Genomic DNA, 27,937 nt, shown 5'->3' with positions numbered 1-27,937 from the left:
GGGACAACAATATAATGGCTCGTGACAGAGAGCACTGGCTGCTCTTCCAGAGGACCCAGGTTCCATTCCCAGCACCCACAAACAACTCACAACCACTTATGGGATCAGATGCCTTCTTCTACTCTCCGCAGGCACCAGGCACACAGGGAAAACACCCATTCCAGCATTCAGACTAGCCCGTGAGTGTGCCTGGTCTTTAGAGTGAATTTCTAATATCGCCCATAAGCTATGTCATGTGATCATCCAAATTGTTTTTCAAAAATAATTTATAGCTTAATGAGCTTGCAATTAGGCTCCCAGCAGGCATTAGGAGCTAATTAGCGACAATAAGCACAAGTTCACAAACTGGAATGTATGCTTAAAATAGTCAAGAAAGTATAATGCAAGTCAATTATAAGGGAAAGTTTTCCATATCAGATATAACATTGTATAACAAAAACCCATAAGCTACCATAAATCAAGATTGCAACTGTGTGGGAATAAGTATATGATTTAGTGGAGAAAAGAGTAACCCAATGACCTTAAACTACATGCGTATCATTTTAATATTCCGTAGAAAAGTTATATTAGCTCATAAATGGTGTTGATACAACTGTTTATCCACTTAAGGAAAAACAGTTGACCACAGGTGTACATCATCTAAACATGATGTCCACACAGATGAGAGACTCCAGTGTGACAATGGAGCAAGATAAGGAGCTGGGGAGATGGCTCATGGCAGAGAGCACTGGCTGCTCTTCCAGAGGATCCAGCTTCCACTCCCAGCACCCACAAACAACTCACAACCACCTATGGGATCTGATGCCTTCTTCTACTCTCTGCAGGCACCAGGCACACGGGTGGGCACACAGACATACATGCAGGCAAAGCACTCATCCACATAAAATAAAATTATCAAAATATATAGCAATATAAAACTTTAAAAATAAGAAATTCGCACATATAATCCAAGGTTAAGGAAAATCTCAACAAAGGCAGAAAATCCAAAAACCATTAAAAAAAGAGAGAGAAAAAAAATCATATTTGACTATATAAAAATTAGACATCTTCACATGGCATAGTATATTCTAATTGAAAGCTAACATACACCAGTTAATGGTAACAGATAAATGGTGAACTTGAATAAAATGTCATTAGTGGAGGTAAAGAAAGGGTTAATATGCAAATCTCCCACAGAACTCTTGTAAAGCCATATTTAAACCAAAGAACAGGAGAATGAACGGGTGAAAATGGAAAACTTACAGAAAGTAAATGTAACTGTTGACAACTACTAGGTTAGATGCTCAGACCAACAGCAGTAAGGGAAGGTCCTTAGTAAAGACGAGATTCATCTTTAACTGGTCAGCCTACTGGTACAGACATAGAAAGGTGAAACTTTACAGTCCAGCTGAAAACTGACCTGAGAGCCTTTATTAAGTTATTGGTCAATCATACTTCCTGGGCACTGCTTCATAGAAATAAGAGTATGGGGACATGTGTACAGCAATGTTAGCGTAATCGTGTCAATATAGTCACGACTCTTTCTGAAGGAGAATAAAAAAGGGAAGGTGATAGGCACATGTTGACCAATGTAGAGTACAAACCATGGGATATTATAATCTACTCACCGATGAGTTAGAACCATGCCAGTTAGCTAGAAGAGGTTTTCACAAGGCTGCACTGGGTGAGAAAAACCAAGGCAGGATGATCTTCCTTATAACAGTGACCAAACAGCAAACCTCATCATGGACGGACACAGGAAAACATACGGAAGATACGGAGTTTAATATTGCTCATGGAAGAACGGAAGGAGGGAATAAGGGAAAAAAGCCTAGCTTTTATGACATGAGCTGAGGAATGTGCTCATACAAACCATGTGCACATGCATATACTCTATGAGACTTTAAAACAAAACAAAGAAAGGAAACACTTGACTCAGAAAAAGCCACTTGGCTCTGGGGTTCTTACATACAAATCCCAGCCTGTGACCCTTTTCCACATCCCTCTTCCTCCGAGCCCCTGGGTAAGCCACTCAGCCCTCTGCCTCTTACTGCTACCTATCAATGGCAGTCATGGAGCACACCATCTGAAAGATAATTTCCACAAAGGTTAGAGAATACCAGTTTAATGTCTGTTTCCCTAAAAACACTGTAGCTTGTGGAAACCAGGCAATGGGATTCCAAACAGAAACCGAGAACGCCCTACTACCTCTTTTCTGTTTCAACCACTCTGACTTGTTTTCTTGGCCTGGTTACGCTTATTTTCATGACACTGTCACAGTGTACAAGCCATGTGCTGGGCACAGTGGGTATATCCCACAATGCAATTGGAAGGTCTGGGTGCCAGATTCATGGATAGGATAGTGGGAATGCCATCACCCTGGAATTTGAAGACTGGTTAAGGAAAGGGGACAGTTAGTGATGGAGTACAAAGCAGTCAGTCCCCACTGTCACCAACCCATCCCTTCAGACCTCCCCATAGCTTTTAGAATCACTGTCAACCAGCGCCCATACTCTTCTACAAGCCAGAAACCAAAGCCGGAGCTCCAGGAAAGAATGGACTAAAGAAAGAAGATGGTGTGATATATGGACTATGACGCCAAGTGACAGAGAACAAAAGAAGGTCACCCAAGAATGCCAAGGCTGTAGGAAGATGGGGTAAGGGGAAGATGTTGGTGGGATGCGTACTCTACTGCAGATAGTGCTGGTGAGCCAGAGTTACGGGGACAAACACCTTAAACTTACAAAGAAAAAATTCTGTAAACATACTAAAAGCTTCAAAATATTTTGAAGTCACCTTCAAAAGACCGTGGAATCATAATTTACATCCTAGTTAGCTTTAATTACCAACTCGTCACAGCAGAGCATTATCTGAGAAGAGTCCACATTTGAGGAACTGCCTAGATTGGTCTATGGGCATGTGTGTAGAGGACTGTCATGCTTTATTAATTCACGCAAGAAGGTCCAGCCCACTGTGGGTGGTTCCATTCCTAGGCAGGTGGTCCTGGGCTGCATAAGAAAGCTATCTAAGGGTGAGACTCTGAGAGAACCAGCAAGCAGCATTCCTCCATCATTGCTGCTTCAAGTTCCTACCCTGACTCCCCTCAATGATGGGCTATGACCGGAAATATAAGCCAATAAACCATTTCCTCCCAGAGTTGCTTTTAGTTAGTGTTTTATTACAGCAACACAATGAAATTAGAACAATTTACAAACTACCACTTTTGAGATGGGACATCATGGAAAAAAATGTTTGGTTAGAAATGACGAGTTTGTGTGTGTGTGTGTGTGTGTGTGTGTGTGTGTGTGTGTGTGTAGGGAGGGAGAGAGGGAGAGAGGAGAGAGAGAGAGAGAAGCTAATCTAATCTCTGTCTCCCAAATCTGTGGCTCACTCTGCTCAAGAAGGCTTGGGTCAAACTAAATACTATATTTCTTCTTTTCTGACTTTTATTTTGGGGCAGGGTTTTCCTCTGTAGCCCAGGCTGGCCCAGAACTTATGGCAATCCTCCTGCCCCAGCACTCTAGTTGTAAGCCACCACAGCTGGCTTATAGAGCCTCTTCTCATGTGTTTTCCGGACCAAAGGGCAGGAAGATAGTAGAATACTGCAGGTTCTGCCAGTCACACAGTTTCTGCCACGATGGTTTGTCTCTGCCCTTCATTGACAAAAGCAGGCAAGAATTCCTGGGCAGAGGGTGTGGACACAAAGAGTTGACATTCGGATTGGGCCTACAGATCACATATGTCAACTCTCACTCCAGATGACATGATTTTCAGCCTAATATAAGTATAATTCCTTCACACAGGCCTTCTCTGGAGCAGTCTGAATCAACTCTCTCTCTTATAAATACATACACCTCAGCTTGTGGTTACAATTTCTTTGTTATAACTAGCTTGTAACATCCAAACTGGATTCCCGGTGATCGTGTGGGAGAAAAAGATGCCCAGTCGGTATTTGTTGGCAGAGGAATGTGGGCAACAGAGGCAGAGAGGGAGAGAAGGAGGGAGGTGGAGAGAGGGGTGGGTAGGCAGGAAGGGCAGTCCTTACAGTTCACCTGGTTCTGTGCTCTGCAGTAGAGTTCATCGGAAAGCACTTCCTCCAGCTCTCTTCGCACACTACTGTGCATCCTCATTAAAAACAGAAAGAGATCTCGCGTGTACCTGTGTTTTGCCTGCGTGTATGCCTGAGTACCATGTGCACGCGTGGTGACAGCAGGGGCCCGAACAGGTGCTGGATCCCCTGGAACTGGAGTTACTGGCCGCTGTGAGCTATCATGTGAGTGCTAGGAGTGGAGCTTCAGCAGATCGAGTGCTCTTAACAGCTGAGTCATCTCTTCAGCCCCAGACTGTACATCCTTCAGGTACCATTAGAAACCAAGTGTCCCAGTGTCCTTCTGTCATTGGCCGGGTTAGAGATGGGCCTATAAGCTATCACCGGCCCCTCGGCAGCCGGAAGAGCTCCCTTCATCTCTTAGGACCTCCCTTCTGGTGACACCGCATCCTTGGCTTTGACTCATAAAAGACTTTCAGGACAAGACAATATGAAGCAGAGTTAGAGTTTACTGAAAACAGAAAGAAGACAGGGACTCATGAAAGAATGGGGTGCAGGTGTGTGTGTGTGTGTGTGTGTGTGTGTGTGTGTGTGTGTGTGTGTGTGACCTTAAAGAAGAGTCACAATTAAGTGTCTGAACATTGGCCATAGCTACTACCATCTTGGTGGCTCAAGTTACCATCTCGAAGGGTGGCTAAGAAACCTTTTCTCTCTCTTTGTGATACGTGAGATTGTGGGGCAGCTCCAGAGGAGTCTTGGGTAGAAAGACAGCAATAAAACCAGGAGCCACTGAGGTTACAGGAGAGTTAAAAGGGGAAGTTTCTGGTGAGGTCCAGGATAATTGCGGTTTAAAGCCGGGAAGGAGGAAAAGCCTCAGGAGGCTGTTGATAGCTGGTCAAGAATTCCTGAGCGTCTATCCCAGAAGCTTCAACCAGATTTCTAGGTGAGGGAGTCCTTTTCTTCCTAGGTCCCTAAGGGTCACTGTCTTTGTATCCTGCTTTGCTTCCATATTTAAAAAAAAAAATCCCCACTGGACTGTGGTGGAACATACCTTAGGCAGGTGGATCTCTTGAGTTTGAGGCCAACCTGGTCTACAGAGCGAATCCCAGGACACCCAGGGTTACATAGAGAAGCCTGTCTTAAAAAGCCATCTGTCACCAGATTTTATCAGTTTATCACCTGCCTTCTCTGGGGAGTGGTGGCAGATTCCTGCCCAGTGAAGCAATCTCTTATCTCTTGTTTCTTCCCCACAGGGCCTGAGCAGGTGGCACTCGCTGACGCTGACGTGCCCGTTGCTCTCTGTTTTATGGAAGCCTTGAACACCGAGACCAGTTCTTTCCCCCACGCCACCGCCTGACTTTACCATTCTCCAGAACAACTGACACTATGCTCTGAAGTGAACTCACGAATAAGAAGGACTCTTCTTTTCATCTGGCAAATTAGAGGACCAGCCTAAGACTTTACCTCTAGTGTTCAGGAAGCACGGTTTCTTGAGGATGTATGTGACAGAAGACACCCAGGGATTTTAACTGAGTTAATATTATTTTTTTTCTTTTAAATGATAGATCCAATTTCTACTCTTATTAAACAAAATTCCAAAAAGCAAGTAAGTGCATCAGTAATGTCAGAATCTAGCTTGCCTGTGGTTATAAGTAACACTTTTACCCTTTGGAGCGAAGCAAAAGGACTCTTCTTCTAAGCGACAGAAGATATTTGAGGACTTTTTCCTGCATAAACCATTGCTAAACCAAACATTCTCAGTCTTATAACCTGGCTTCCAGACCTCACAGAATTCGACCTTGTCTGAAGACAGTCTAGAAAATAGCACAGACATGGATCTGGGAGCCAGTCAGCTTAGCTCTGATCACTACCGTCCTAAGTGTCTCAGTTTCCACAAGACTCGTTTTGTCTGTAAAATGAAGGCTGGTGTTACCCGTGATCAGCGCTGTTGGAGATGGAAAGAGCACAGTGAAGACCCAGCAGGGCAGTGGGCATCTCAGAGTTGGCTGTTTGTATCCTCACTTTCTGAAATCCTTTTTGAAATGTATAGAGGAAAATCAAAGACAAACCTTCGGGTTCTGAGCTCTTTAACAAACAGCAGATAGGAGTCAGTGCCTTAGAGTGTGATACTTAGAGTGGCACTATGAATCTAGGAAGGCACTATGAATCTAGCGCTTGGTAACTAAGCCTTATCAAATTTTAGCACCTGTCTCAACTTCAGATCCTACAAGACAGTAAAGCTATCTAACTAAAGAATTGTTATCAACAACGGTTGTCCCATAGCATGAGCTCAGAAAATATTGACAATGTCAACTAGTACATAGTCACAATTAGGTCATCATACATGTGGCAAACCTTGAGGTGCAAACCAAGTCGTTTCTATTTTATTCTTTCAGGAGTTCACAGGAAACAAGTAGACTTTTAGTACATATGTTATTGAGGTCTATTGTGAGCTGGTGGGATTGAACCTTTGAATAAGGCAGAGTTAGTGGAAACTCTTCTCTTCTCTGCTGTTATTCTCATGGAGATCGAAGGAGTGTGTGTGGTTGTCTGGCTACTTTTGTTGATGTTGATGTCATTTATTCGAATTACAGTCGCCAGTAAATGGAAAATAGCATGGGATATATAAACAACAATAATTTTTTTAGTGTAAGGAACATTCCATGTGCTACAGACAGAAAAATCAGTAATTTAAAGACAGCACAAGGCAACAATGTTTCACTCTGCCTGCCTAGTCTTAGAAGTCTACTTAGGTGGATTCTCATGAGTTAAGCAAATAAGAGCGCAAAAAATATTGTTTTATATAAGAAAGAAGCCTAAACTGGAAGGACAACGGGTGGTGAGAAACCTTACAAGGTGGTCAGCATTGGGAAAGCCGGAGGGAGAGTGGACAAATCACCCTGATAGACAGTCAAGAGAGAAAACTGCCTCTCCAAGAACTTTATCTGTTTAACGAAGTAAAGCAGAACTTTCTCCGAAATAACTGGTGGATTACAGCAAGAGCACGTGCCACTCTTCCAGAAGGCCTACATTTGGTTCCCAGCAACCACGTCAGGCAGCTGACAACTGCCTGCATCTCTGGTTTCAGGAGAGCCGTCTTCTCTCCTCTGCAAGAACCCACATCGAAGTGACACATGCATACATAAACACACACACACACACACACACACACACACACACACGCACAATTACACTCACACATACATTTAAGTTTTTAAAAATAAGAATTTGAGGAAATCACATAGATGGTCAGGCCTTCAGAAAACTAAAGAACTCCAAAGTGAGTCACTGACCTAAGATTTAGTTCCAAAGGGAGAACAAAAAGCAACAATTAGTGAACAGTATGTGAGGAGATAGGAAATAAATGTGCTTTCAAGATTATAACGCGTAACAATCCATTTAACACAATTGTTAACTCCCTAGTATATGCTATCTCAATTTCAATTATGCTCCCTTGCTTTTTGCTACAAAACTCATATTTCCAGAGACATCTTCATTAGTCCATATTCTGGAAATGGGAACATCACAGTTTTGGTTTTAAAGCAACAGACCTGAAACTAGAAGTGAGGAGAGAAACTAGACAAAGCTGCTGCCAAGTAAGTCATCGTTCTGGGGATTTCCCGTTCTCCTTCATGGCCAAACCCAACCATAACGATCCATCAAGCTTTCTGAAAGCAGTGATATTTATGACCGCCCTTGGCAATGGACCTTGGGAATCTTTAAGCTCATGAAGCATCTGCAGAAGAAAGAGGGAAAGTTTCACGCTCCTTTCAGACAACCAGCCTTCGGTTTATCTCTGTTGTTGTCCATTTAGCAGCACCCACGTCAGGAAGGTGATTCATCTCAAAGTCAACACCAAATGTTACCGCTGTATTTGTGGCTGGTTTGATTTTCTTTTCCAACCCCTTCCTATGCTGGGGATTGGGCCAGAAAAAGGTTCCTCTGTAGCTGGAGATGCTGGCAGATGTGCATTGCCTGACATGAATGCTGGGATCTGAATTATGGGACATCTGCACAGCAATTATGAACCAAGGCACTCAGATCAATGCAAGTGACATTAGGCAAGGCCAACCAGGAAGGTAATTTGTAATCCCAATAACACATACATACATACATACATACATACACACACACACACACACACACACACACACACACACACACACCCTGAGTACACCTTGAAAAAGTTGCTCTCCTGCCACACAGAACGTCCTCAGTAAATAGTCTTACACACAGGATATTAGAACACACAGTTCCAGGCAGCATACTTCATACTTCATTAAGATTCTTCAAGCAAGAAGTGCTGGCCAGATGCAAATGACCCTGCTCTCAGGAAGAATAGTTCACTGTTGTCACCAGAGTCTACAACTTCGTGGAAAGGCTGCTGACTTCTCAAATTTGACAATGTTCAATTTAATAAGTTAATTCTTAGAAAAGGGACCTGAAAGCTTAGGTCAGTCACAGATCATTCACTTAATATGTATGGGGCCCCAGACTCAATCCCCAGCATGGGAAGGGGTCTTGAAAAAGAAAGACAGAAGGGTCCCAACCAACAATAGTTATTCTCCTTGCAGGGAAAAAGGACCAGGCAGTAATTAGAAATGTCTCAGGAGGACATCTGGCCTGACTGAACATGTTCTCTGGGCCAGAACCATGTGGAGTTGGCCAAGAGTTGACAAGGAATGGGACGGAATGGGCTGAAATCCATTCCTACTTCATGTTGCTGCTATTCCATCTCTCCTTCAACAACAGGAGAAAATAATTGCACGACTTCTCCACTGTTGACAGAATGGGCCTTATGTTTCTGTCTTGCCCCCAGAATCTAAGACAACAGTCTAGACAATACACCCGCAATACAAGTTCTTTTCTCCCAACTTGTGTCTTTCCTGGTGACGGCCACTATAGTGAACAGACAGTGTGAGCCGTCATCTGGTTCAGATTCTCAGTTTTTTCTGCTGGTCCCAGCAGAGACCGTGTCCTATCTCCAGCAGGAAAGGAAGTTAGCAGGGAGTGACTTGGCCTGGTAAGGTGTGAAAGTGGGCACTAAGATATGGCTTCTCTCCAACTTCCCTATATATGGCTTCCCTCCGACCTCTCTCTTCTTCAATTCCCTTTCTAAGCCCCATAAAATAGGAGTGTCTCGTTAACCACTAGATGTTAGTTCAAGCCTGACTTTTATTTTTCTGAAGAAATCACTAAGAAACAAAAGTCAAGTCAAGGCAGGCTTCCTCTCAGCAGTAGCCAAGAATCTACTTAACAAACTGAGCGTGGTGGCCCAGGCCAGTTATCCCAGCACTGAGCAGGTTGGAGCAGGCAGATTAGAAATCCAAGGCTAGTCATAATGAGTTGGAGGCCAGCCTGAGCTAATTGTGATCCTGTCTTAAACAAAAAGACAACAATCTAGTTAACAGAAAAAGAGCAACTTTTTGGAAAGGAAAACAAAGTGAATGGTAACTATTTAAAGCATAAATAGTGTATGTTTAAAGATTTATTTATTTATTTATTTATTTATTTATTTATTTATTTATTTATTGTATATAAGTACACTGTAGCTGTCTTCAGACACACCGGAAGAAGGCATCAGATCCCATTACAGATGGTTGTGAGCCACCATGTGGTTGCTGGGATTTGAACTCAGGACCTCCGGAAGAGCAGTCAGTGCTCTTAACCACTGAGCCATCTCTCCAGCCCCAATAGTTTATGTTTAAATACATAAGCAACCCCATGCCTACAATATACCCCACAGCATTATCCACAGCTACATATTTATATAGGCAAAGAAAATTCTAGCATTGAAGAATAATTTTATTGCCATGCAGTTGGCCGCAGAAACACCCATTCGGGTAAAGACAACCACTTCATGTTTCAGGGTGAAGACTTCTCCATCTCAATTGCCACCCGAATTTCAATAGATGTGCAGTGATTCACTTCCTCCTCAAACCAATACTAAGAAATCGTGTTGAGCTTAGTATGAAATGTCTAACCTCAAGTAACCACGCCCCAAGCAGGAAATGGATTGGATTTTTTTCTTAAGTACCAGCTATTCAAGTACTGTCTTACAGTGAGTGCTTGAAAAGCAGCCCCCAAACAAGAGTGTCCACACAGACCACAGCTCTCACCTCAGAGGGAGTATGGGCAACTGAGGCTTGGGAACATGGATTCAGGTTGCCCCAAACAGCATGTTCCAACATGGAAACAGCTTCCTTAGGCTTTCATAGTCACAGAATAAAAGAAGCAATGGATCAATGACTCTTTTTTTTTTTTTTTTGGTTCTTTTTTTCGGAGCTGGGGACCGAACCCAGGGCCTTGCGCTTCCTAGGCAAGCGCTCTACCACTGAGCTAAATCCCCAACCCTCAGTGACTCTTTAGATGTACCGGTAGCCAAATGTCAGATCGGGGGGGCTAAAGCAAAATGGGAGAGGCTTCTATAATAGGTTTCTGATCCCATACCACAACATTATCAGTTTGTGGATGGAGGAAGCCAGTGTCTGTTCTAGTACATTCCCAAAGTTCCTCATGGCAGTCACAAGGGGGTTAACCTAGACTCAAAGGTGGATAACAAACGGTCACGAAGGAGTCTAAAGATATCTCAAGATTATGTGGCCCTGATCCTGCAACGTTCCAATTCTCTGCAAGATTTTAATCAGTCTTGGGAAACTTTAGTGTGGCTTTTCTCTGGAAACTTCAATTCACAGGAGCACGAGCTTTGACGTCACACAGCCTGGGTTTAAAATTGTATTGAACCAGCTGTCGGAACTGCTACATCAGAGACCTCATGTGCACACTGAGAAGGACGCAATTAACAGCAGCACCTGCGTCATCCTGCCTTGAGGCGTCAACAAAATGCTTTCCCACTTACTGCACGATAGGCCAGAAAGTGACTTTATCTGGAAAGGAAGTCCTTGCAGACCGACTTAGGTAAACTGAGGTCATTCTGAAACAGGCTAGCCCCGCCCCGCTCTATCTGGTGTGACTGGTGTTTTTAAAGGGATCAGCAAGATGATTCCCTTGGTAAAGGTACTTGCCAAACACCCAAGTCCCGTGCCCAGGACCCACGTGGAAGGAGAGCACCAGCTACTTGCCGTCTTCTAACTTCCACACGCTCCATACACAAGTAAATAAATAGGTGTGTAAATAAATGTAGGGGTCAGAGGTGAAGGAGGGGGACATTCAGACACTGACACAGTTGTGGATGTAAACACAAACACTGGCACAAGGGAAATGCTACATTGAAGACAAAGGCAGGTCTCAGGGAAGCTTCCGAGAGCCAAGGAGAAAAGCCTGGAATGGGCCCCTCTCACAGAGTGAAAGGGAGGTGCACCAGGATTTAGTCGCTTCTAAAACTAGATACAACTTTCCAGAGCAGAGGTCACCCAGCTACAGTAACCCTGGCAAACTAATACAGAAACCCAAAAAGGACCTTGGAGTGATTAGAAAGTGTTATCAGCACCTAAGAAAACTCTCAGCTAAGATACATTCTTACAAGACCCCAGGATACCAAAGACAAAGAGAGACCTTTGTTTTTCTTAGTGAAGCAGGCTGGCCTAGACTTGCTATGTAACAGAGACTGGCCTTGAACTCTTGATCCTCCTGCCTCTACATTCACATGGGCTGGGGCGTGAGCCTCCACACTCAGCTGAGAAAATGTTTTTGAAATAAAATTATTCCCAAAAGAGCAATTAAACTGACAGCAAATGTTTTCTTCTGCCTCACTGAGGAACGCTAGATGACGGCAGAGGACAGTCTTCGCCGTGACGACCGAAAGACAACAGCCGCTCCAGAATTCCATATGTAGTGAAAAGAAATAGAACCGTGCGGTAGTCCTAAACAATTTATAAATGTAAGTCACTGGCTTAAAATCTTTCCTCAGAAAGAGCCCTGAGAGGGACTACACCAAGGCCCCAGCCCTGGCTGAGGAGCTGTGAGCAGCTAGCTGATGGTTTGCTGAAGGGGCAGTTACTTTTCTGGAGTTGGGTGGGGACGACACCTGATAGATGGCACAGTCTGCAGTGGGTGAGGTCACACTGTGCCCACATGGGCAACACTAATTGGACTCAGTGGATTAAAATAAATAAGGACATGAAGTTGGGGAGGGGAATGGATAGGGGGGACCCTGGGAGAAGGTGAAGGATGAGACGAGGGTAGATATTATCAAGATACAGAACATGCGTCTATGAACTTGTCAAAGAAATATAAGTTATTATTTTTTAAGAAGAGAGTTAAGCTAACATACATTCATGTAAAAGGTTTACCAGATACTAAATGTGAACAATTCCAGTCTTACCTAAACTACTTTTTATTGTAAAAAAAAAAAATGAGGCAAGAGGAGCAAGAATGTTTTCTAACTTTCTTTAGGGAGCACGGTTAGTTCAGGATCTAACCCAGGGCCTCATGCTCGACGACTAAGTTATACGCATGCCCAGCCCTCCGGTCCATTTTGTAAAAGCATAAATGACCTTAAGAGTCAGACCTTAGAATCTCATTAACCAACTGGAAGCTTACATACCAAATACCCTCACGAACATAGATGAGAGGAAAATTCCTTAAGATATCAATAAGCGAAATAAAAATCAAACTCCTATAAACAAGAACTATTGGAAAGTCCTCACAGTGGCTTTCTGAAAAACACATGGGAACACCCCAGGTCCCTGTCAACAGCTAACTGAGTCTTAGAAATTACAGCATATTAGTACAGTGGACTAGCTTTAGCACAGAACGTCAGTGGCTGGTACAAGCAATCATGCAAGCGCAGAACATTAATAAAGAGATCATGGGAGAAGACGTGGTCAGATGCTGTGTGGATAAGGTTTAAAGCACGCTAAATGAGATTAGGCTACTATGGAGAAAAACAGCACTAAACCACCCAGGGTGGCCTGTGGTGGGAGGAAGGACGGAGAAAAGACAGCTAGAGGCATCAGCGTTAACGCAATGCTCCTAACACCTGCTGAATAGGTCACCGCATTGTTTCATATACTCAACATTTAACATAAAAGCCTCTAAACAACTACTAGGAGGAGTCACAGCTCCTGGTCAGGGCTCTTCCTCCCTCACCCTCCAAATCTATTCACAGCACGGGACGAGGAATGTACAGCTCAGCATTCCACAGTGTACCAGGACTTCCTCCAAGTTCTCCTAAGCGCTGATTTCTAAAAGAAACATATGCCAAATAGAATCCGTTCATAATGCTCACCACACTGCCACACGAGGCAGCCGCCACACAATCTCTCACTCTGAGTGAGTTTCAGTCTTAACATGTCCTAACTACAAGTTTAAAAAAAAAAAAAATAGAAAACTATTCAAACTTTCCTACAGGCAATAATAATATAAAAAAATAAATCCATTGATTTTTGGAATATACCCAATCTTAATGGTGTAAGACTTTAAATGAACTCTTTCAATTCGTTGCTTGGTTAATTGTTTGTGTTATTGGTCTGATTGGTAAGCCTTAACTATTATAATGACATTGTTTTAGACCTTCATGCCAAGATAACTCTTTAGCTCAGCAGAAGTGGGAAAGAGTGGCTGCTGCCCCAGGAATGATACTGTTTGACAAGAAGTATTCAAATGTAATTCCCTGGCAAAGTGGCTTTAGGCACCAAGGCTTCAGAGGCCAAGAAACCCAAGCCTGTGCTGGGGAAATGACCTCGAATGCCCAAGCAGCACAGTTCGAGTATTCTAGCTTCTGGGGGAGACCTCCCTTCCCCTTCCAGCTCTCATGCTGCTTTGAGAACATGAATTTAATTAGAACCAAAAGCAGAAGCTTTATGAAGGCATGTCTGAGATCAATGATATCCACGGTGTTCCAGAGATGCGCACAGTAAGACATTTACATTTAAATTGTATAAAATCGGGTACAGTTACATCCTAACTCTATAACATTTAACCAGCATGCAATCTACACTTATCAAACACTTTATATTCCAGGTCTATGTAAGCTAAGTGATCTGGTCATATTTAACCAGTGGACAGAATAGCAAGGTCAGATCAAATAACACCACTAACCAAGAAACCCACACACTCCAAGTCTCTGAGGACCTTTGTGACTGTTCCAGACTGAGTCACTCACAGGGGGATAAAGGGAAGTATTTGCTATTATAGATTATTAACCACGCCATACAACACACACAAGCAAAACTCAGAGAGAGGGGGTCTGTGCAGAGAGAGCAAGTTTGAGGGATTTTTCTTTAAGAGCACCTCTCCTAAGCCAAGACACTGACATCCTATTTTTAGGAAAGAGTAGTTACCAAACACTTTGTGCCCTGCTTGTAATGGGTGCGTGTGTGTCTGTGTGTGTGTGTGTGTGTGTGTGTGTGTGTGTGTGTGTGTATGTGTGTGTCTGTGTCTGTGTCTGTGTCTGTGTTTTGGAGGTTCACAGCTGTGTGATTGCAAGTCAAAGCATTCAAAGTGCTATTTGTAAAAATTGTGTTTTGGCTGGAGAGATGGCTCAGTAGTTAAGAACACTGATTGATCTTCCAGAGGATCCAGGTTCAAATCCCAGCACCCACATGGCAGTTTATAACTGTAACCAAGATCTGACACCCTCACACAGACATACATGCAGGCAAAACACCAATGCACATAAAATTAAGGGGGGGGGGAAAGCCAGGAAGTGGTGGGCACACATCTTGAATCCTAGCACTTGGCTGGCAGAGGAAAGTGGATCTCTGTAGGTTCAAGGCCAGCCTGATCTATGTAATAAGTTCCAGGATAGTCAGGGCTACACAGAGACACCCTGTGTCAACACCCCCCACCAAAAGTTTTGTTTGATTGTTTTCTAATTTGGTTTCTCCCAATATTGTTTATTTGAAGTACACTGACCAAAAATGATTAGGCATAAGTTAGAATTTTCTAACTCCTGGATCTGTTTGTTTATAAACATGGCTGACACAAATTCACAAGTATGTCCTCATTGATTACCTAATAAAACTCACTCTGTATTTTCAGTTAGAATTGATTGGTGCCCAGACCAGACAGTCTCTCGAGCAATAAACTTGCCCTGTAGGTATCTCTAGACTGTGCGTAGACATTAAGTCAGTGAAAATAAACCCGAGATGTGCACCAAGAGTGCTGGAAAATGTAAAACACCATGCCGAAATAAACACAGCAAAGGGATTGGCTGCATCTCATTTGAATTGTAAAGTCTTTTTCTGTTCTGAAATCCAATTTAACTCAGCAACGTGTATTGAACACCTAAAAATGTGAAATGTCAAAATCAAATCTAATAAAAGAGTTTGATTTCACAGGGGAGTTCTAGATAAGAGCTTGGGGCATACAACACTGACAAAGGAAGCAAATCTAAAATGCAGTTGCTTTATAACGTCACATTCAGCCTGGCTCGACCACCACCAAAGCCCTTGGAGGTCACAAGGGTGGCCTGAGTTATATCATTGTGTTCTCTTAGCCTAAATCCTCTGGGTTCTTCTGGGTGTTTTCAACCCATTGCCCTCATATTTCCCAGATATTCTACAGTCCCCTCTCCCTGAGTATTCCCGATGATGTGAATAAACACAGGCACTTTGCTTAGTGGAGGTCCTGGCTGTCCTCCAGGTCAATGCAGCATCCTTCGGGCTAGCACAGCACTGTTGAAGGAAGCTGCCAGCATTCACATCTATTACCGAATCACCACCCATGCAGTGTCTACTCCATGGTGTTTATTCCATGTTCTCTTTTCTCCCCAAATAATTCAGGGCAAGAATGATGCCTCTCTAATGATGACTTTTGTCATTAATTCATGCCCTTGCCTGGTGCAGCCTACAGCCAACTGTTGTTTCCTGCCCAAACTTCCTGTGACCTCCTGGCACCACAAAATGTTAGCCTCCCACCTATGCCACTTGTGCTGCAGTCACCTTGACCCCCTTGATAGTTAGCAAGGATCCTGTCACTTACGGGCTTACAATTCTTGGGGGGAGGTCCACATTCTTAATCTATAATATAAAGCCCCTTTCCAGCTGGATCCAGTCTATCTCGTCATCCTCCCTCATTTCCTCTTGTTCATCCATGCTCTCTAGCTCACAGAATTCCTTCAGTTCCTCTAGTGGTCCATAATCTGTGTTGCTACTCAGCTCGCAATTATCCTATCCATCCTGCCAGGAACATGGCCCCTCTCTCCTGCATCTCCAGAGTTGGAGAAGCAGGTACACACTAACAATGACCATCATCCACACAGCCTGTGTTTAGCTCTGTGTTTGTGAAGGAGCATGGTACTGAGTCTTGGAGAAGAAAGCTGCCTCCACACATCTTGGAAATACAAATCTCACCCTGTGGCACCCCCCGTGGTCAGGGACTGCAGTGCGGAATCTGCAGCAGCTACTGTACACAAACGCCATGCCGTAACTGAGTTGGAATGGGATGTCCTGTAAAGATTAATTTTGTGAGATCATCTTGTATCCACGTACTCTGAGCTCCTTGGTAAAACGAAGGAACACAGATCCTCCAACTGTCCTCACCTGTCATCTGACAGCCATAGTATACAAGAGCGTGTAGATGGGACCTTTGTCAAAGTTAAATATACGTGCCTCTTAGATGCAACAGAAGTGCATCTGGATTTGGAATTCATGGATATGAATATCTAGAGTGATTTGGATCCAACATTTCTGGGACAAGTGGGCTAAGCTGAGCACTGGAACACATCTCAAGAAGCTGCTGTGGGGTCAACAGCAGCTGACTTCACTCAAATATCTAGGACCCAGTTCTCAGTAGAGCTGTGTGGTGGCCTTAGAGTCAATGGAGCAATGACAACAGCAAACAGTCCTGCTCCGAGGCTCAGGCCCTGGTCACAGGCAGTGTTTTATAGCCCCTGGGAACAACTCTGGCAAATACAGTGAACTGGCAGCTTGAGAAAACCTCTTAATGGTTTATTCAAGACTACACAATGAATAATAGGTAGGGACTTGGGACAGAAAAAGTGATTCAGTAAAAACAGTGGTACATTGTGCCATCAAACACAAGGGGAAAAATCAGGGGATGGGGCAAGATGGGAAAGCCCCATGATCTCATTGGCCTGCAACAACTGAGGATTGCTCTTTGTCGTGCTATGATGGCCTATGCCCAGTTGTCAGCGCAGAGACCCAGTGGGGAACAAATGGTCTTTGGTTCGAAGAATATGCCACAGACCAGAAATATAACTAGGCTTCATTGTCTTCATGCCTTGACAACATCCTAGAGAGCAGAGCTGGGATCTGATTGACTCAGACCTTCCATAAATGGTGTCTAAATGCAGGCTCCACACCATCCAAAACTCCCCAGAGAAACTCCTATTATGTACAAGGAATGGGGAATGTAGCAAGTCCCTTTTGACTCGGCAGAACACATTCTCTGCTCAGTGAAACTTTGTATTTCCTGCGTTCTGGGCCAGCTGTGTGTTCTCACTAGACCAAGACCCAAGAGGTTCTAAGTATATTGAAAACTGAGCTAGTGCCCGGCAAGAATCTGACTCTAAAATATTAAAGACACAGGCACAATACTAATAAGGGAATCGTTTTCATAAGGCTCTAGTTAAGAGCCCATATTATATTACTTGGAGTTGCTGTAGCAAAATGGAGTTATGACTTTTTTTTATTAGCCTCTATTGACACATGCATTAAAGTCAAGAATTAGGATCTGGCAAGGCGGTTCACCCAGTAAGGACACTTGCTACCAACCCTTACAAAATGAGTTTAAGCCCTAAAACCAGAATGATAGCCAGAAAGAACAGACTCCTCAAATTACCATCGGATCTCCACATGTATGCCATGATACATGCACATACATGTACACAGATATATATACATGCATGCATGCATGCATACACACACATATACACATACACACATACAAACACATACAAACAAACATACATACATATACACACATATATACAAATACACATGAACATACATATATACATACAAACATACATGCATGCATACATACATATACACACATACATATGAACATACATACATGCATACATACGTATGTACAAACCAACCAAGAACTGCTGAGATGCAGCACCAGTGGCTGTCACTCAGTGGCACTGATAGACATCGCCAAACATGAAAATTCCTGTATATTAAAATTAGCTGTAGTGTGCGTGGTGGGGGCACTTTTGACTGTGACTCAGCTCAGGAAATCTCTCCTGCAAAACAGACTTAAAATTCTGTACAAGCCTGAGGTATTGCTCAGGACTGGACAAAGTGCTTACTTAGTGTGTCCTCAGCCCCACACCCATGCAGATGTTCTTTGCCTTACAGTGGGGTCCACTGTAAGTTGGAAATACATCTACTATAGCTGGGAGGTGGTGGTGCATACCTTTAACCCTAGCACAAGAGAGGCAGAGGTAGGTGAGTCCAAGGCCAGCCTGGTCTACAGCGTAAGTTGCAGACAGTAAAGTCTACACAGACTGTAGAGAGGCAGGGGCTTGGGGGGAGGGGGTGAGGAAAGAAAGGAAGAAAAGAAAGAAATGCATGCAATGCATCTCACCTACCTCACAGCTTAGCCTAGCACAGCTTAGCCAGGTACAGCTTAGCCTGGCCTGCCTTAACCATGTTCAACGACTTACCTAAGCCTACAGCTAAGTATAATCATCTGCTCAAAGATGATGTGACAATAAAGTGCCACCTTCCTCCTGTACAGGGACAGGTGGGTGTCTCATGGACCGGTTGGCTGCAAAACCACAAAACGCAATGTCCAAAATGCTCCAGTGACACGGCCGAGAGAGCTCTTGTCAGCCTCGAGACAGAGAGCATCACAGTGCACAGGGCCAGCCAGCCATGACGGGTACGGCTCTTGCACCATCGTGATCCGGGAAATCGTAAGTTAAGCTGTGTCAGAGCTGGGATCATCCGGACATGCGTCTTCACTTGGCTGGGATTTCTAGTTACTCTTTAACACATTAACTTTGCTAGCCATCGATTAGGATGTGTGGGTGAGCTTGTTCTTCCGTCCGTTTGCATTTAGACTCCCAAGGGAAGACGTTGCAGGCTTCATTACTCCACACCCATACGGGGCTGGCACACACTAAGCCCCTCTGTGACATTCGACTGCTTGCCTTTCCAACCGCCAAGGAACACAGTTCAGCGTTCTGCAAGCCCATTCACACATGCAGCCTACATTCATATAGAAGTGTCAAAAAAATGACACATTGGAATGAAAAATCCTCTTTAAAATTTTATTTACAGATAGATAAGTAAATCCAGACCTAAAAGCAAAATAATGCTGTCTAGTGTGCCAGGTGACATCGCTTGGAAATCCCACCCCCTGCCAATTATAGTGAATTAGACTGTCTGAGGGCAGTGCCCAAGCTCCTGGGTTTTAGTTAAGCTTTAAATGTTGTTTTCTTTTAAATTATGTGCATGTGTCTGTGTGTGGGTCTGTGCGCATGCCTGCGGGTGTCCACAGAGGTCCCAGAGGAGGGTCTCTGACCTTTCTGGAGCTGGAGTAACAGGAGTTGTGAGCTTCCCAACCTGGGTTGTAGGACTGAACTCCTTGGTGAGAGTAGGAAGCACCCATCATCACTGAGCTGTCTCCCCAGCTTTTGATCAGGTTTCCCCTGGGATCCTTACATCCCTTCAAGCTTTAAGAACTGCCTCTGTGGTCTGGGCAAGTCCTCCTAAGGGCTCTGTGTTATAGGCTTGGTCCCCATCTTTGTACTTATAATAGAATCTTTGAAATATGCAGCATGGCCAGGGGTCTTGAAGGCCATTGAGAACCTGTCCTTGAAGCAGATTATGACCCTCACCCCCTCCTCTCTGTCACTTCCCTCTTTGCTGAGAGTCATGGTCTCATCACAAACAAGAAACCCAATCAACCCAGACAACCATCACCAAAATAAATGTAAACCGACACAAACGTCATCTGCTACAGTGACGGGAAGCTAACCAACGAGACTGCTAATTGAATAGCAAGTATTAGCTTACAATGGACCGTGCTGCTGATCTTCATTGAGTAACTGTTACACAGAAATGAAAAATGAAATGGATGGAAAGTGGCGTAAAGGGTCAACTGGCACATTCTTTTTTTTTTTTTTTTCTTTTTTCTTTTTTTCGGAGCTGGGGACCGAACCCAGGGCCTTGCGCTTCCTAGGCAAGCGCTCTACCACTGAGCTAAATCCCCAACCCCCAACTGGCACATTCTTAAAGCTGGCAAATCATTGAAAGCACCGGGAAGACTGGGCATGCTGTTACATGTTCATTATCCCGGGGCTCAAGAGGCTGAGGCAGGAGGAGTACTATGAGTTCAAGACCAGTCTGGCCTGCATAGTGACCAAACGGTCAGCTAGCATTTACTAGCAAGATCCTGTAGTCAAAAAAAAAAAAAAAATCAAGCAATACCCTAAAATAAACAAACAAAAATGAAAACACCAGGAGAAAGAAGCAGGAAGAATTATATTATGGATGGCGTGGCCAGGATAATGAATAACCAGAGAATACTCTGGAATGGGCCTGCACCAGCTATTGTAGAACTGCTCTAAGCTCTGTCCACTGAGCTCCTTGTGCCCAAAGCTCCCTGCTCATAGCCCCCTCCTTCCCTTCCCTATAGCAATGTCCTCTCAGAGTTACAGTCGCAGATGACTAACCAAAGCAGTTCAGAAAAGGCGGCCATTAGGGAAGAGGGCAGTGGAGCCTACCGTGATTCAGGTGTCTGATGCAGTCGTTGAGAAGAGCGCTGAACTTCTGCTGCTCGGCAGCCTCGTGGAAACAGAAGTAGCCGTGCCTGAGGTAAGGCTGCCACAGGTACACTGGGAATGCCTTGGGTAGGACCAGGAAGGGCTGAGAGTTCTTCTCACTGGAAGCTGGGAAAATAATGGGAACACAGAGGTTCTTATATAGCTTTAAAGCGTGAGTCTGTGTTTCAAACACTCAGTCTGTAAAAGTACCTCGGGGCAGCCAACAGGATAGCAAGATGGTGGGGAAATGGGGTTCATCTCTCAAGCCTACTGCCAGCCCATTTCCTTCCCACAGGTATAGTCTACTCCTCCACAGAGAGACACGGGCCATTGAGAGAGTCTCTGAAGACCAGCACCCCAAACTGCCTCTGAGGCTCACCCGCTCCTAGCTCTGGTTCCCCAAGGCTCTTCCTCTGCTGAGCAACGTTTGCTGACTGCACAGTCATGTCTTTTCTCAGGACAGTCTGATCCCTGCCCCATCAGCTCCTGAACCCAATGACTGAAGTCACTAAGGCCATCTTGGGCACACAGCTCATCTACTTGTAATTGTCCTTTTAAGTTGATCTGTAGCACTCGCTGCTTTTGGCAACCCATTCATTGGACACCATTCCCTCCCACTGACATCTAGGAGTGCACCTCTCCTGCTTCTCATCGTGTCTTCTTAAACAAAACAGAACAAACTGTCATCTGCATGCTGTGGCTTCCTTTGTCCCCTTCTATCTCCCTGATAAGGGTTGGCACCTGTCCAGCTCTATGCTTGGTCCCCCTATACTCTTGGTCCAGCTGGTGCCCATCCATTGCACACTTTAGATTACTCTCACAATTCGTATCGCCTTTTCCTTTCCCATCATGCTCTTTTAGAGAAAAAGCATTTCATCCTTCATAAGGTGCTTTACAAGTCACCTCCTCTGGGAAGCCCTCACTGGCACCTGACACACCCAGACAGAACTATGTGCTCTCCACGGTTCTCCTAAAATATGAGACTTTCCATGCCTGGCACTCGCTGGGGAGGAAGGGTGGGTAAATGAGCCCCGATTCTTGATTCTCAGGGGTACCGTTCCTTCCCTGAACAGTATATCCTAGAGGGTAGAGTCCACTTCTGGCATATTCTTGTATCCTCAGCCCATAGCAGAGTTGTACAAACCTAGAAGACATTCAACTTAATCACGTTGAGTGAGCAGATATGCTCTGTTGGTCTAGAAAGTTTTAGTGGTCCTGAGGGGACAAGACTCGGAGGCTGTGGGTCTAGCTCCATAGTAGAATAGCTGCCCGATATCAGGGCTCAATTCTACACGTACACAGCACACACGGGAATGCTTAGCTATTTCTTCAAAATCAATTCTGAGAAACTCATATGAAACCATGTCCCTCTTCAAAAACCCTACCCCAGGCCAGGCATGCTGGCAGACATCTTTAATCCCTGCACTGGAAGCAGACAAGGACAGTCTGTTCTACAAAGCAAGTCCAGGATAGCCAGGGCTCTGTTACATAGAGAAACTCTGTCTCAAAAAAAGGAAAGGGAAGGGAAGGGAAGGGAAGGGAAGGGAAGGGAAGGGAAGGGAAGGGAAGGGAAGGGAAGGGAAGGGAAGGGAAGGGAAGGGAAGAGAAGGGCCTACCCCATCCCTTTGCATCCCTATCACATGACAGCACACTTGGTTAAAAGATCCAACTTCTTTCTAGGGTCTTGGGGGGCACACAGAAGACACAGTGTGTTCTGTGAGCTCAGGTCTCCAGGAGAGAAGGGAAAAACCATCTAAGAGGCTAGAGCATGCTAGATATGCCAAGAACTGGATATGAACCATAAGGCATGCTTTCATAACTACATTAGCTACTGGAAAATTAATAATACAATTATTAATACAATTAATAATAATTAATTAAGACACGTACAGGAACCTGGTCCTACTGTTCTCAAAATCTGAAGGCAACAGACAGAATTATTGGGGAACACGAGTTGGACCCACCAGTGCCTGGCACAAAACCACAACAGAGGAAGGAATCAAGGTGCATACAAACAAACACGCACACAAACACACACACAGTTACACATTGAAGAGACTCCCTCTCCTTGAAGCCATTTATCTTTTAACTGAGCAAGAAGTTTTGGATGATGACAATGTCACACACATTCCCAGCTTCCCTTGTAGTATGGTAGCTCACTGCTCCTAAGTGCTGGCCAGTGGGAAATAACCTGAATGGACATATCACACCTCCTGCGGCCACCCTTAAGGAATGGAACCGCATCCTCCTCTTCCTCCCCTGCTATCTGAAAGGAGTTATAGCTCCAGTAGCCATGTTAGAATGATAAGTGCTATAAGTGCCCAAACCTGGGGAAAATAGAGGAGAAAGCCAGAAGAGCCCAAGAGGTTGACAGTTATGTGGACCTGCCACACTAACCCTGGGGCAACACTCACATGCTTGAATGAAAATAATAAAACCTTGCATATTTAACTAGAGTTTCATTGCATGCCGTAAACCGGATTCGAACAAATCAAACACCAAACAAGTGACTCACTGTAGTGAAGCACAGGGACCCAGGTCACCCTGGCTGAACATTCCACAAAGAATGCCTATTCATCCATTACCCTCCGGTGCCTTCTTCAAGGGAAGTTAACTCCTCCCACGTTGACCACAGCCTCTCGGCCTCTAGCTACCTCTCGCCAAACCTTCCGTAACAGTTTTCGAGATTCCACCCATCTACATTTTCCTTCTGAGGCGAGTTACAAGGATATCACAAGCGATCCACTGTGGAGCACTCTGTATTTAAAACCCAGCAGGCCACACCACACAATAAAAATAGTCATTGAAATGACTGTGTGTGGAGCCCTGGGCTATCTAGGCGTGAGTCACACGGCCTGGTGTTTTTCATTCCTTCTGATATGATTTCATCAATAAAGCCATAAGTGCATTGTCTGTTCTGCCAGATCACACTGGAAAGCTCTGGAGAGATTCCCAAGGGTCAACATGCTGGGATACCTTTCAGTGCCAGGTAAATATACACCCAACACGGCAGATAGGCAGTTAGTTGTTGGAAAAAAATATCATGCACAGTCTCAGGTAGGGGGGCACATAAAACATTGTGTTAGCTTGAATTATTTAGAATAATTTGATAATCTAGGTTTATGGTCCATGTACTCCCTGTAATTGTATTATTAAAAGCACCACACTTAGTGATCTATACCAGAATAACCACTGACGGAATGATTATAGAGTTCTCCATAAATTCTAATGAAATGTTCTTGCCCATTAATAAGATCCAGGGCTCCCTTCAAGAAAGCAAGTAATGAATGAGCTGTGTGATTTACACAAAGGCAGACGGGGTGATTACATTATGCACACTTCATGAATTTCTATGAAATGCCCTATTTAGCCTATGTAGAATCCATCATCTTCTCTACCTAAAAATAAGTAAAATGGATGAGAATCCAAGAACTTTAAAGCTGGAAAGACTCCTTCCATGTTTCTCAAGCTCGAAGCTCCGTTTTAAAGCAGGAGAAACAGTAGCCAGAGGCACCCAGAACTGGTTCCGCTGAAAACATTCGCTAAGCGGCACGATGGGAGCTGCGTCGAAAAGCAGCCCCCAGTTCTCAGGCCAATGCTCTTCCTCAGCATTATTTATAGACTGGTGAACAAAGGCAAGGCTTTCTTTTCCTCGGTAGCTCTGAGTCCCTGCAACTGCTATTTAAAGCATTTAGACCATTTTACTGCATATCACAGCAAAAATTAGATAATAACCCCTAACAGATCCAGACTTGCTTACTGAAAAGTGAAATTGTGCAGTTCACACCAGATCCCTGACCTGTTTGTGTCTGCTGTCTTAAGTGTTGTTATCAAATTCTACAGTGTATCCCCGAAGGTCTAAGACATCTGACCAGAAACACACTTTCCATGTGCCAGGGAAGTAATAGGAAAAGGATTATGTCAACTCACAGTAACTTATCCTGGCATTCATGGTACCTTAGGCCACTCATCTGTCATCGTCAGGGTTACCCTGTGCATTGTAGGCAGTTTAACAGCATCATCTACAACACACATCTTCCAAATCTTCAGACAATGCTAGTTGTCTCTGGAAAGGAACCAGTCTCTCTCTTGGAGGTTTGCTGGTCTACCTACACAGTTCTCCCTCATTGAGGACTGCTGTCTGCCTACACAAAGGAAGTTCAGGGAAAAGCAGAGGACTCACCAGTGGGGTCTGGGAAATGCTTATCAGATAAGAGACTATATTCCTCTTCTGAGGTTAACACCTTGCCACCAGCTGGAAGAATTCTGCTTTTAGGAACAGCTCCTCTCTGATAGGCCTAGAAGAAAAGGCAGGAAATACATGATTTCCCCCAATACATATTTTTGAAAACACCAGAAATTGTAAAAATCAAACAAGTCTTGACATATATACTCAGCAGTAGATATCCCCACACTATTTAAGTTTGTTTGTCTGTCTGTTTATTTATTTATGTTTGCATTCTTGCTGCTTATAAGGTGTATTTTTTCCTACATCTGTTTAATGGTCACTCCTAGCATGAGAAACCAGAGTCCCTAATCTCAGGGAGATTCACAGGAAATGTGTTCTTAAATGAAAAATCGGAATATCAGTAATATCTTTATGTCTATATCTCACGTTCATTGCTTCAGACACTAATGTGCCTGACTCATTCTGATAACCACAAGGTTGGCAATCTCCCCCCTACTTTCTCCCTCCCCTTCTCTCTCTCTCTCTCTCTCTCTCTCTCTCTCTCTCTCTCTCTCTCTCTCCCTCTCCCTCTCTCTCTCTCTCTCTCTCTCTCTCTCCCTCTCTCTCTCTCTCTCTCTCTCTCTCTCTCTCTCACACACACACACACACACACACACACACACACACACTCCACCACAAAGTAACAAAGTATTCAGCTGGTGTGGGCATATGATGCTGAGGGAAACTGTGGATATGAAACTACAATGACTATCATGGAGTTTCAGCAAAAACACAAAAATGTTGCCATAACAAAATGTGTGACCGTTTGCCCTCAGATGTGACTGTGACTGGATGTTTTGCAGTGAAGTCATTGGAATTGAAGTGCAGTTTTATGACATCAGAAGACATTCTGTCTGGCAGATAAGGCATTCTGCTGTCTGAGAAACCCGAATGAAATCCATCGCCCTGCTGAGTGCCTATGCTGACTCGCCCCAGGGACAAGGAATGGGGTGAAATGCAAGTGTGTGTATCCCACCAGCAGCCTGATTGTCAAGACAAATTACTGAAAGTCCTAACTTGAGGGCAAGTTAAGAATTGAAACCCAGAAACTGTGGGACCCACAATCTAAAGTGTGCCCTGGGGAATAACTAAAATAACATTGATCTGGGCAACAAACTCAAAATAACCATAACACATGCTCCATCTCTAAGAGGTGCCTGGAGAGACCCAAACAAAACAAACGCTGAGTGCTATGAAACTTGTTTTAATACTTGGAAGAACTACTGATCAACTGTTTACACACACTGGGGACCCAGAGCTTAACAGGGGGATCTATCTTGGAACGGTTTTGGGATAGTGTGAAGTGATTTGATTCAGACAGGACTCCACTATGAATTTTGTTTGGGGTTATAATAAGTGTCTATACACATTACCATTTGATTCTCAAGACAGCACTATGATATTATCTCCATTTTACAAGGAAGAAAACTCAAATTCACAGAGGTCGAATTGCGTGCACCAACCCAGCCGTGACTGACGGATTCCAGACGCATCCTTGTATCTGTCAAGTCCCCAGCAAACGTGAGGGTAATAGGGATGAATTAGGAAAGCTTTGATGCTCCTGTGCTCAACATCGAATTGAACTTGCAATAAAATAACAAGACATTTATAAGTAGTTAATGTCTCTTATGTGTGATTTTTGAAAATACGTCTATAAATTAACCAACAGGGTGTTTATTGTTATAATGTCAAATGACGGTGATAGGCTACATGGACTTTTCATTTAAATACCCAGGTGTTTTTTTAGAAATATCAAATCGTGATCAAATTTACTCATCATAGCTTTATAACTTAGATTAGTTGAAAATAATGAGCAGTGAAAAAAAAAGAATAAATTTCAAATTGGGGGAGAACATCTTTGAAAGTAGAAAAAAAAAAAGAAAAGTCACGGGAATTTAATTCACCAAGAAAATTCATTTACTGTCAAATGTGTTGAAAGACTCAATAAATCTGATAACGAGCTCTCTCAGTAGCAGGCACAAGAATGATTGCTCTGTCCTGGACTACACCGTGGGCTAGCCAGATGCTCAGTGCATTCTATTTCATTCTAAGGAGCTACACCTGCCGGTCTGCAGAAGAGGAAACTGAGACTACAGGCCATATGTAGCTTAGCGAAAGGCATGCATCTGGTAACTGTCAAAGATGTAATTCAAAGCCCATAATGTTCTTCAGATACTCCACCTCTCCCAGCCATCTAAGGGGACACTCGATGTCTATGAAAAGCCTATGATAAATTGTAATGTGTTGGGAGAGCGGATTAAGGATCGAGTGGAATCCTAATACAAGCAAGCATTTCACAGGGTACTCGAGAATGCGTGTGGATGACAAATGCATATGGCACGAGCTCTCAAGGATCTGCTGGATCATGTGATCTCATTGTAAGCTCAGCTGAGTCTCGGAGACCGCTAAGTCCAGAGTTTACTTCTAATTAGTGACACAATTAGTGACTAAACTTTAGACTTCACTGCTCAGTGTCCTTCCTGATCCAACTGAACATAACCTCTAAGAGGGGAGAAAGTAGAAACATTAAATCTTAAGTCTTCCAGGTATAGATGCTTTACACTCCTAATCTCGTTGTTGTTGTTGTTGTTGTTGTTATTGTTGTTGTTGTTGTTTTCATTTGGTAAAGACAAGACAAATAATCTGGAAAAAGTCTAACTAAATCAAAAAAATCCCTAAGTCTAAGTGGACTGAGGATTTCAGGGTGCTCTAACGTTGTGATGCTTAAGAGCGGAAAGATGAGGCAGAGCAGAGAGCAGCAGCAAACTTCCGGCTGAGAAGAACCTTGCGGTTGAATGAACAATCGCTGAACAAGCCCTTACATCAAGCACCAGTCACTTAACACAAGCTACTCCCACACTCACCCGCCATCGCTTTCCCAAGCCTATCTTTTTCCCTATACTGCAAGCATGTGTCTGATCAACTACTATACATTCAGGTCCATATAAGACATTTGGCAGGCAGTAGATACACTCAACAAACACCTATTAATTGAGTTGAGTATCCAATCAGTCAACGGCCCAGGCCAGGGCATACC

At 43.9% G+C, this 27,937-nt stretch overlaps 1 protein-coding gene across 1 annotated transcript in view; it reads right to left on the bottom strand.

Moving 5' to 3' along the window:
• Window positions 1–27,937, bottom strand: part of Niban1 (niban apoptosis regulator 1) — a 153,510-nt gene that overhangs the window by 52,719 nt on the left and 72,854 nt on the right. The window contains 2 exon segments of the mRNA NM_022242.2: window positions 20,634–20,798; window positions 24,856–24,970. Coding sequence (NP_071578.2) covers window positions 20,634–20,798; window positions 24,856–24,970 — 280 coding nt within the window.

This window comes from Rattus norvegicus, chromosome 13, assembly GCF_036323735.1.
Source record: "Rattus norvegicus strain BN/NHsdMcwi chromosome 13, GRCr8, whole genome shotgun sequence".
Taxonomy (NCBI): Eukaryota; Metazoa; Chordata; class Mammalia; order Rodentia; family Muridae; genus Rattus; species Rattus norvegicus.
Note: the sequence above shows the minus strand (reverse complement) of the source record. Positions and strands in the feature narration are given on the sequence as shown.